The 12,343-nt window shown below is 44.0% G+C and overlaps 1 protein-coding gene across 1 annotated transcript in view; it reads left to right on the top strand.

Annotated features, from left to right (window-relative positions):
* The window catches only part of CEP112 (centrosomal protein 112), a 243,236-nt gene that overhangs the window by 44,411 nt on the left and 186,482 nt on the right, over positions 1–12,343 (top strand). Inside the window, exons 7-8 of the mRNA XM_063456123.1 lie at positions 9,839–9,886; positions 10,130–10,210. Of these exons, the coding sequence (XP_063312193.1) occupies positions 9,839–9,886; positions 10,130–10,210 (129 nt within the window). The remainder of the gene's footprint in view (positions 1–9,838; positions 9,887–10,129; positions 10,211–12,343) is intronic.

The raw sequence follows: 12,343 nt of genomic DNA, 5'->3' as shown, positions 1-12,343 counted from the left end.
CAGTTTCCTTATATTGACTGTTGGAGACAGGCCGTAAATGACTCGCCAAAATGGCTCCAGACATGCCACGAGGAGCAGTGTCGCCTCATGGTAGCTAGGACTTGCTCGTCCACTAGGACTGGTGTTAGGCCCATTTTGGACACGCCCCCTGAGTCCGAGATCCCTTTGCCGCCCCCTTACTTTCCGTTAAGAAGAAGTGACGCAAACGCAGGAAGTCCTGCACCCCTCCCCTCATTACCCTCATCCACTTCCGCTTCCTCCTCCAGTACAGGATCCACCCCCCCTCGTACTAAATCTCCCCTTCCGGAACCAGAATCCACCCCCATTAGAAACGAATATCCTGATTTGGCGCCACTTCAGACTTCCGGTCAAGCTTCATCTAGCTCGGCTCGAAGTGTTTTATTTACGACCTTTTCCCAAAACCGACCTCCCACATCCCCATACCCTATCTCTCCCCGACCGGAACCCATGACTGACGCCTCTCTACGTAGCCCCATCCAAACCCGACAGTTGACTGGTGCCCAACAATTAAAGCACTATCAGATGCCTCTTCGTCTGAATCCCGGGTCAGCTTATATCGATGCCGCAGGTCAAATGGCACACGCTGACCCAGTCTTCGTATATGTCCCATTTACCACAACCGATCTTTTAAACTGGAAGACCCATAATTCCTCGTATACTGAGAAACCACAAGCTATGACTGATCTGTTCACCTCAATAGTACAGACGCATAATCCGACATGGGCTGATTGCCAGCAGTTACTAATGACTTTATTTAACAATGAGGAAAGGACAAGAATAAATCAAGCAGCCATTAAAGCATTAGAGGATAGAGCCCGTGCTTTGAACCAAGCCAATCCAGCAGCATGGGCCGCGACACACTATCCCAACACCGATCCCGATTGGAACGTAAATGGTGCTGATATGGTTCAACTCAGAGCCTATAGAGACGCTATAATTGCTGGCATGAAAGCCGGAGGAAAGAAAGCCATTAACATGTCGAAGACAGTTGAGGTGATCCAGAAAAGCGATGAAGCGCCCAGTGTCTTTTATGACCGATTATTGGAGGCATACCGCTTGTATACCCCCTTTAATCCGGAAGACGCAGACAATTCCCGAATGGTTAACTCCGCCTTTGTCAGCCAAGCATACGGAGATATTAAGCGCAAGCTACAAAAGTTAGAAGGGTTTGCAGGTATGTCCATCACCCAACTAATGGAGGTAGCAAATAAGGTCTATATGAACAGGGATACAGAAAGTAAGAAAGAGGAAGAGCGCAAGATGCGTAAAAAGGCTGATATGCTAGCGGTAGCGATCGCAGGCGTAGATAAACGGGGCCCAGATAGAGGCAATAATAGATGGAGTAGGGAGCCTTTGAGTAGGGATCAATGCGCGTATTGCAAGGAAGAAGGGCATTGGAGGAACGAATGTCCGCAAAGAGAGCAGTACGAGAGAGACCAACCCAGGGCAGGCTACGGAAACTTTAGAGGTAGAGCGAGAGGTAGAGGAGGCCCCGGAGGGAGTAATGGTTATAGAGGGAGTAATGGGAACAGAGGAAGTGTTAGGGAAGACAGGTATATTCCAGCAGCGCAAAGGTCCCGCGATAGAGAAGGTAGGGACTTTGTAGGATTGGCTGACACTGTCATGGAGGACTATTGATACCGACCGGGCTCCATCCCCCTTGGTCGAGCGGAGCCTATGGTCGATGTATCAATAGGGGGGAAAAGGAGTGCGTTCATGATCGACACTGGTGCTGAACATTCAGTGGTGACTAATCTAGTTGCTCCTCCATCTGGAAGGACTATTACTGTGATAGGAGCAACTGGAAGAAGTGCTGAAAAACCGGTTCTTAAAAGTCGACTCTGTACATTGGGAGGCCACGTAGTAAAACACCAATTCCTTTATATGCCTGAATGTCCAGTCCAATTGCTGGGACGTGATATGCTATCAAAATTACAAGCGCAGATTACGTTCCTACCAAATGGAACAACATCCTTAAAGTTTAATGGACCTTCAGGTATTATGACTTTATCCGTACCAAAGGAAGAAGAGTGGCGACTTTATACAGTGTTGACTAGCCAAAACCCTAGGAGTGATGAGACATTGTTTAACATACCAGGAGTTTGGGCAGAGAACAACCCACCAGGACTGGCCCGCAATATTCCACCAATAAAAATTGAACTGAAACATGGGGTTTATCCAGTGAGCCTAAGACAATATCACATTCCGCAGAAGGCTAAGAAGAACATCCAATCCTATCTGGATAAGTTCATACGGTATGGTATCCTAAAATTCTGTACTTCCCCCTGGAACACCCCATTGCTGCCTGTTCAAAAGCCCGGTACAGATGAGTATCGACCTGTACAGGACTTAAGAGCAGTCAATGATGCGGTTGTTAGCATACATCCAGTTGTACCCAATCCATATAACCTGCTTGCTTTAATTCCGGGCGGGGCTACTTACTTCACAGTCTTAGATCTCAAAGATGCCTTCTTTTGCCTCCGAATTGCCGCAGAAAGCCAATGTATTTTCGCTTTCCAATGGGAGAACGCTGTAACGGGCTCAAAACGCCAAATGACTTGGACAAGACTGCCCCAAGGGTTTAAAAATTCACCTACCCTATTTGGTTCAGCTCTAAGTCAAGATCTACTGGATTTCGAGTCTATCCCAGGAGAATGTGTATTGTTACAATATGTAGATGACTTGTTGATAGCAGCAGTTACAAAAGAAAAATGTCAGCAAGCAACGCACGATCTACTACATATTCTCTGGAAGGCAGGATACAAGGTGTCCAGGAAGAAGGCTCAGTTGTGTTTGCCAACTGTCAAGTATCTGGGATTCCATATCTCTGAAGGTCAAAGGATTATGGGGCCAGAGAGAAAAGAAGCTGTCTGTCAAATACCAATACCCAAGAATAGAAGACAAGTGCGAGAATTCTTGGGGGCAGCAGGCTTCTGTAGGATATGGATTCCCAGCTATGCGATACTGGCAAAACCTCTGTACGCAGCCATCAAAGGTACAGAGCACGACCCCTTCTTATGGACCCAAGAACAGCAAACGGCATTTGAAGATGTGAAGAAGGCTTTGATGAGTGCCCCAGCATTAGGTCTACCTGATCACACACGACCATTCTACTTATATGTACACGAGCAAAGAAGAATGGCTGTGGGAGTATTGACACAGTACTTGGGATCATGGCAAAGACCTGTTGCCTACATGTCTAAGCAACTGGATGCAGTGGCCAGCGGACTTCCACCTTGTCTAAGAGCCGTAGCTGCAGCCGCCCTGCTAGTAGCTGAAGCCGATAAACTCACTCTGGGTCAAGAACTTTATGTACGAGTCCCACATGCAGTACAGACGTTGTTGGATTACAAAGGAAATCATTGGTTTAGTAACAGCCGTATGACCAAGTATCAAGCAATGTTGTGTGAAAACCCAAGAGTGCATTTAGAGACTGTAAACACCTTAAATCCAGCTACCCTTTTGCCGCAACCTACTGAAAGTCAACATGATTGTTTGGAAGTAATGGATGAAGTATTTTCAAGTAGACCAGATCTTCGTGATTTTCCCATCCAGAACCCCGATGTTCAATATTACACCGACGGCAGTAGTTATGTGAAAGAAGGGATCCGCTATGCAGGATATGCAGTGACAACAATAGACAAGGTGATAGAAGCTCGGCCACTGGCGAAAGGAACATCAGCACAAAAGGCAGAATTAATAGCACTAACACGAGCGTTACAATTGGCTGAAGGTTTAAGAGTAAATATCTATACGGACTCTAAGTATGCGTTTTTAACCACTCATGCCCACGGAGCTTTGTATAAAGAAAGAGGACTACTGAATTCAGAAGGCAAAGAAATCAAGTACGCAGCTGAAATCCTACAACTATTGGAAGCAGTGTGGGAGCCGAAAGAAGTCGGTATCATACATTGTCGAGCGCATCTGAGAGGAGATGGTGATGTAACCAAGGGAAATCGGATGGCAGATAGTGCAGCTAAGCGTGCTGCTGAATCAGGAAGACAGGAGTATGTGGGGCATATAGCTGCTCTTATACCAACTCCACTGTCCCAATGGACTCCAGTTTATACAGCTCAAGAAGAGGAGTGGTTAAAGACTGAACCGGGAAAGTATTTGGAGAACAAGTGGTATCAGCTAGAAGATGGAAGAATAGTCATACCAGCATCACTAGCGGTAGAAATTGTCCAAAATTATCACAACGGGACACATTCTGGGAGAGACAGTACTGAAGAATCTCTCAGGAAACATTTCTACATACCAAGATTGTCCAACTTGACTCAGGCCATTGTACGCAGATGTGTAACGTGTGCTAAGAATAATGCAAGACAAGGACCAGTAAAGCCACCAGGAGTCCAGTTTATGGGGGGACTCCCCATGTCCGATCTACAAATAGACTTTACAGTAATGCCTAAATCGGGTGGACATCGTTACCTGTTGGTAATTGTGTGCACCTATTCAGGCTGGGTAGAAGCATGTCCTACTCGTACAGAGAAAGCAGGAGAAGTTGTAAGATTCCTGCTACGAGAAATAATACCCCGATATGGACTACCCTGTTCTATAGGATCGGACAATGGTCCAGCTTTTGTTCATCAGTGCCTACAACAACTGACTCATATGCTTGGTATAAAGTGGAGGCTTCATACTGCATATAGACCCCAGAGTTCTGGTAAGGTAGAGAGAATGAATAGAACTATAAAGAACCAGTTGGCTAAAATGTGTCAGGAAACCCAACTTAAGTGGAACGTTCTCTTACCCATAGCTTTATTGCGAATCCGCAGTACCCCTACCAGAAGGATGGGCCTCTCTCCTTTTGAAATCATGTATGGGCGACCACCTCCCGTACTTGGTAACTTAAGGGGGGACTTGAGTCAGTTGGGAGAAGGAATTACCCGGCAGCAGGTTGTAGAGTTGGGTAAGACTATGGAGGAGGTACAGAAATGGGTACAAGATAGATTACCTGTGAATATTTATCCCCCTGTTCATAGTTATCATCCAGGAGACCAAGTGTGGATTAAAGAGTGGAATAATGTACCGTTAGGGCCCAAGTGGAGAGGTCCTTATGTTGTTCTTTTGTCTACCCCTACAGCGATAAAAGTAGCCGAAGTAACTCCGTGGATACATCACTCCAGGGTTAAACCAGCAGCAGTCGATTCTTGGCAAATTACAGCAGATCCAGAGAATCCCTGCAAGATCCGGTTGAAACGCACTACTCAGTCGGAGTAACGAGGAATTATTGTGGATTACAAATTTTATTGTTACAGGTGTGAGTGAGAAGGCCATAATAAAGCCTGTCCGCTTACCAACACATAGTGTATAAGCCAGGAAAGTCTCGAAGGGACACCTGTGAAGACGAGCAGAACTCCATTCCCTGCAGCCCTCACATCCTGGAAGCTGAGGTTCCATCGCACGGACGAAGACTGAGGATGACGGCGAAAGATGTGCTTTTGATTGTGTTTATTTATATGTGTTTTTATATTCAGGAAGGTAGAGGTACCGACACTCCTAGCTGTGAGGTATGCATTAAGACTACGAGAACAGGTAACCATATTTCCCAAACCCTAATTTGGCATTCACAATACGAATGTAAAGGAGAGGTATCAAGATGTAGATACCTAAATATAGACTATAGTGTGTGCCATTTAGGAGTAGGAGAACCTAAGTGCTTCAGTCCAGAGTATCAACCTCGTACAATTTGGTTGACTCTCAGGAATGGAGATCCTCAGGGGACCCTAATTAATAAGACGGTGTTAGAATCCGTACATTCTTCGGGTGTTCTGCTATTTGATGCATGTAAGGCGATATCAAGTGGTAGAAAACCGTGGAATGTATGTGGGGATCTTAGATGGGAGAGGACGTATGGGTCTAATGATAAATATATTTGTCCCAGTAGTAAAAATAAATATGTGAGTCCTAGATGCCCAAATAAAGACTATAACTTTTGTCCATATTGGTCTTGTGTGGGGTGGGCGACTTGGGGACAGACAGTAGATAAAGACATGATAGTGACTAAGTTGCCGACTAGCCCTTATTGTAAGTCTATGGAATGCAACCCAGTCCATATACTTATTAATAACCCCGACAAGTTCCTAGATAAGTATGGAAATTTATTTGGGTTTCAGATATACGGGACGGGTTTAGATCCTGGGACATTATTGTTTATAGGAATAGAGACTGATACGGTATCCTCCCAGACTCATCAAGTATACCATTCCTTTTATGAAGAGATGAGTATAGATAATAAGATCCCCCATAACGCTAAAAACCTGTTCATTGACCTAGCTGAAAGTATTGCCGGTAGTCTTAATGTTACCAACTGCTATGTGTGTGGAGGTACTAACATGGGAGACCAATGGCCTTGGGAAGCAAAGGAGGTAATGTCCGGTTCTGAGGCAGTTGACCAACTAATATCTACACAAGCCGATTATCATTTGAGTGTTAGAGGTAAATCTGAGTGGAGATTAAAGACCTCCATCATAGGTTATGTTTGCATAGCAAGGAAAGGAATAATGTATAATACTTCTGTAGGAGAATTAACTTGTCTAGGGCAAAAAGCTTATGATGATGATACTAAAAATACAACTTGGTGGTCGGCTTCAAATGTCTCAGAACCATCTAACCCGTTTGCTAGATATGCCAGTTTAAAGGATGTGTGGTTTGATTTATCCATCACATCTACCTGGAGAGCCCCAGCAAATTTGTACTGGATCTGTGGTAAGAAAGCCTATTCGGAGTTGCCACAGGACTGGGAAGGGGCATGTGTGTTGGGTATGCTCAAACCATCCTTCTTCTTGTTACCGATTGAAACAGGTGAGACTTTAGGTGTTAAAGTGTATGATGTGAATCATAGGAAGAAAAGGGGACCCTTAGAGATAGGCACCTGGGAAGATAATGAATGGCCTCCCCAGCGTATCATAGATTATTATGGGCCAGCCACGTGGGCAGAAGATGGTACCTTTGGTTATAGAACCCCAATTTATATGCTCAACCGTATTATAAGATTACAGGCGGTGGTTGAGATTATTACTAATGAGACCTCACAAGCACTCAATCTTCTAGCGAAGCATAATACCAGGATGAGGACAGCAGTGTACCAAAATAGATTAGCCTTGGATTACCTTTTGGCAGTAGAGGGAGGTGTATGTGGGAAGTTTAACCTGAGCAATTGCTGTCTTCAAATAGATGACGAAGGGCAAGCAATAGCTGAGCTTACTAGCCATATGGTTAAACTAGTGCATGTGCCTACTCAGGTATGGAAAGGGTACAATCCAAGTAGTTGGTTTGGTAGCTGGTATGAGTGGTTTGGAGGGCTTAAGGCAGTGGTAGGTGGAGTCCTACTGATTTTACTGTTGTGTCTACTCCTACCGTGTCTTATACCCTTAGTAGTTAGGTCTGTGCAAAGCCTGATAGGAAGTATAGCAGAGAGGAAGGCTGCTGCACAGATAATGGCGATATATAAGTATAAGGCTCTAGATCAAGGAGAACCAATGCAGGAAGATGAGTGTTAAAAGATTCACATCATAAGATAAGTCTGGTCTGGTTCATGGTAACCTGAGGTATATGCAAACCAAGGTTAAGTGATGCCTCAAGTAATTGTGAAATATCAGAGGCATCAAAGGGGGGAATGTGATGTAATTCCAGTAAAATACAAGTTTAGCAGGCTAAGATTGCCACAAGGCATATGTATGTATATGTGTTTGTAGTATCAGTTAGTTAATTACACGTAGCTAAGATACTGTTATCACTGTACTGACCAGGTGCAGGAATGTAAGAACTGGAATTACGCGTCCCTCTCCTTTGTATCAGATGAGCCACGTGGTTAGACCGGATGCATGAGTTTAGACTCTATTTATTAAATAGGTTAAGGGTATGTGTGGGTGTAGTTAATTGTGGGAGGAGCTACAGTGCTATATAAGGAATGTACTCTATGTATTCAGTACTCAGACTTTGCTGTATTTTGGTGACGCTAGTCCCTCTGAGTCCCGATCGGTGATCCAATAAAGAATCTCTTCCTTCCTGAAGAAACCTGTGTCCATCTCTCTGTGCTTGGCTTCCGTCAGTTTCTCCGGTATCACTCACAGACCACCTGACAGATTTGTTACTTGCTAGGCCACCTTGTATGGCTATGCTACAGCTATTACACCTGTATTTCTTTTAGAAACTTCTTGCAGTCTAGACAAATTGCTTTCTATAGACCGCAAGCTCTTGTTAGCAGGGCCACTTCATTTGTGCCAACAGCAACAGCATTATCGTTTCTGTGTACTCGGTCTTGCTACTGAGCAGGTGTTTAAATTACCCTTTTTAATTCGAAATGCTTGAGACTGCTCAGTGGGTTCTACTCTCAATTGCGGTATCTCATCCTTACAGGTCAATAAAATGTATATTATTGAGCTGGGTAATATTGACGTCTAGAACCCAGGATGCATTTGGAAAGTAGCAAATTCTAAATTAAGAGAAAAAAAAGAGAGGAGTGAGTAGGAGGTCAAACTAATATTGGCCCGATAGTCAGACAATGGACTACATGGGTAAGGAAAGGGGCATAACCCCATAAATTATTCAAACAGAAGAAAAAAGGCACATACCTGCGTTGGTATGCGATAGGAAAAAGGCCCCAGAGAAACTTCAGGTGCCTACCTACAACGCATAAATGCAGGTCTTACCCACGTACAATAGTCAGCTAAAAAAAACTGGGCAAATAGCTAAGGGAAAAGAAAAATGGAAAAAAACTTTTTTTTGTCATCCGACACTGAAAACAAAATGTGAAAAAAAACACAAAGTTAGCTATTTGCCCAGTTTTCTGAGCTATTGTACGTGGGTAAGACATGTGTCTATGCGTTGTAGGTAGGCACCTGAAGTTTCTGTGGGGCCTTTTTCCTATCACATACCAACGCAGGTATTTGCTTCTTAAATTCTAAATTAACCATTTGCAATTTTATGCATTGATATTTTTTGTAATGTCCTATTAAAGTTCCAATTAAAGCTATTTCTAGCGTGTATAAGCTAACCTATTAGCGTGCACAGTCGTTTTATTCATGAATGAAAGTACTTTTTTTTTTACACAACTAATGGGTTTAGAGAATATCCGTAGTGCTGTCTTTCAGCATTAGAGTGCTTTGACTGGCTGAGAGTTTTCACTCACTTATTGGCAGTGGTGAAGCTGCTGCAAATCCTTGTGATTTGCATCAGTTGGCATGATGCTAAAAGTGAGTGTTTTACTTAATAGTTCACTAAAAATGCATATGTTTCCCAGACAGGAGTGTCTTGTACCAGTGTCCTTTTTATGAGCCTATATGTTAAATATATTTTAGGAATATATTTTGATAAGCAAAATGTCCTCCCCGGCACAATGTCGTTATATACAGTTAATAACTGTATTATTGTTGAATCAAGTAATCACATTAACTGCCCAATTACCCAGTGTATCCCAAATATAAAGATCTGATTCTCTTTAGATTAGACTCCCTAATCTATCAGCTATTTAGCTCGCATTAGACATACAGGTAAATAACAAGTTACGTTTCACATATTGACTAATGGACTTGTGCAAGGTGAGGCATTTAGCAGGAAAACTTGATAAACTGTTTCAGACCAGCAAAATGTCAGGACTGTGGTGATAACGGCTTGGCATATTCTTGGTCTTGAAGCGGTTAATCACATGCATTTGCCACTAGCGCAGTGCTGATAATTGCTGTTAATAGTGAATCGTGCATTATGGAGATGTGTATATGTTTTTTAACTCGTTGACCCAGACTCGCCTTTCAATTTTGTAAATCTCTTTGTAACTAATGATCATTGTTTGTTTCTGTTTGGTCGTTGCCAGATTGAGAACCCAAGATACTTGCGAGAGAAGCCGATAACTTTATCTCCGGTACGTGATCCGTTTTGTTCCAGTGCTGCATTGCAATATAATTACAGACTACCTTAATAAACGCATTAAACAGTCTGGTCCATTTACGTTCATAGCTCATTCGGTGCAATTATAGAGTGTTTACATTTTCAGTCATAAAAAGGATATTAGGTTTTACAACAATATTTTGCTCATTGAACTTGACTCTTTTCATCTGTGTGTAATTTATTTCTACGTTCAACTTTTTTTGTTTATTATTGTCAGCTTTCTTCAAAATCAGGCTTGGCGAGGAGCGCCACATTCCGAGATGAGCAGGCCTTGTCCCGCGTACAGCAGAAAAAAGAGGTATGTTAATCCTCTGACCAGGTGTATGAAGAGACTGAGGCTAGTTTCAGTTAGAACAGTAGCCTCCCTCTTCAGATATATGAGTGCCAGCCTACATTATTTCTCACCTGTTATGTAATGTAATATGTGCGTCATGGATTCCACAAAACCCACCAGTCACCTCATTGTACTTGAATGGTATGGCTGCTATGGTGAGCCATTGATTGATGGAAGTGTCAGGGTACCTGTGGTCTCTACCTCCGAAAGAGGTAGAGACTTAGCTGTTCCTCCATCCAGACGGTCTGATGGCTCCCTTCCCCGCGGTCTATCCGGTCATGCTAGGCCGGCCGCGAGGGAGTGACTGCCTTTTACAGCATCTAGGCAGGAAGTAGTCATCAGGACACTCCCCTGGAACAACCTGTCAGTCAATGGCTGCAGGACCAATCAGGACGCCTTGGGGGCGTGGTTACTGCTCTGAACAGGGTATTTAACAGAGCTTCTTTCATTAGCTCATTGCCCTGTCGTGGTTCTAGCTTGTTCTAGTCACTCAGTGCTTGTGTATTCTATTATCCCTTTTGGTTTTGACCCGGCTTGTTTACCTTACTCTGCTTATCTCTGTTACCCTTGATTCGGCTTGTCTCTCGCTTACCTGTCTTCTGTTACCCTCGACCTCGGCTTGTCTTTGACCATTCTATACTGTACTACTTACGTTAGTCCGGCCATTCTAAGGTCCGGTATACGTATCTGGCTACTGTTTGTACTCTGCGTGTTGGATCCCTGTCCCGATCCTGACATTACGACAGGGCCAATGGATCCTGCAAGTACAAACAGTAAGCTGGCTGCTCCTGATCCTAGGTTTGAAGCCATGGATCACAGAATGGATCAGATGGCGCTTGCGCTACAGGCTCTATTAGCTTGTGCCAATAACCCACCAGAGGAGATACGTAATACCCCTGTTTCTCCTGTCGGTTCAGGTCTAGAGGTAGCCACAGTGGGTGCTTCTTCTCACATTACCCCCCCAGTACGCTATGGTGGGGCTCCTGAGAAGTGTCGTGGTTTTTTAAACCAAATTAGTATCCACTTTGAATTGCAACCTCGCTCTTATCCTACAGATAGGGCAAAAGTAGGATTTATTATCACCCTACTCATTGAGAAAGCTCTGAGATGGGCCAACCCACTATGGGAGAACGATAATCCATTAGTTTATAACTATAACGCATTTGTAGCTGCTTTTCGAAGAACATTTGACCCTCCAGGTAGAAAGGTTAATGCAGCCAGATTACTGTTGCGCCTGAGACAGGAGAACCAAACACTGGTGGATTATGCACTAGAGTTCAGGTCTCTGGCGGCAGAAATCAAGTGGAATGAGCAGGCGTATATGGATGTATTTTTGAATGGCCTATCTGATGTAATCCTTGATGAGGTTGCTACCAGAGAACTCCCTGAGAATTTAGAGGATTTAATTTCGTTCATCTCTCGTATAGATGAACGTCTAAGAGAGAGACAGAACACTCGAGAGGGGAACCAGAGACCTTCTTTTAGGTTAGCTCCCGCTGTTCCAAGTCCTGACTCCACGATATCTTTGCTTACTGAACCTATGCAGATAGGGTATACCCGCCTCTCTGAGGAGGAAAGACAGCACAGGAGAAGAGAGGGTTTGTGTATGTATTGTGGAGCCAAGGGTCATTTACTCTCGAACTGTTCTAACCGCCCGGGAAACGCTCGCACCTAAGTCTCTCTAGAGGACAGGCCTTGGGTGTTTCTATTTTGTCCTCTACTCCTGATTATAAAGATCACAGGCTTCTGCTACCAGTTTCCTTAACTTGGGGGAAGGAAGTAGTAAGGGCTATGGCATTGATAGATTCCGGTGCTGCTGAGAATTTTATCGACCAAGCCTTTGCTAGTAAGAACAATTTCCCATCCCAGCTAAGGGAGACACCTTTGGCCGTTGAGGCCATAGATGGTAGACCACTACTAGACCCTGTTATCTTCCGTGAGACCATACCCATTAATTTAAATGTGGGTATCCTACACGTGGAGAATTTATCTCTTCTGCTCATTTCGTCTCCTTCCGTTCCCATAGTTCTGGGGTACCCATGGTTGAAAAAACATAACCCTATTATCGATTGGGAGTTAGGAGAGATACTCTCGTGG

Source organism: Pelobates fuscus, chromosome 5 (genome assembly GCF_036172605.1).
Source record: "Pelobates fuscus isolate aPelFus1 chromosome 5, aPelFus1.pri, whole genome shotgun sequence".
NCBI lineage: Eukaryota > Metazoa > Chordata > Amphibia > Anura > Pelobatidae > Pelobates > Pelobates fuscus.
Note: the sequence above shows the minus strand (reverse complement) of the source record. Positions and strands in the feature narration are given on the sequence as shown.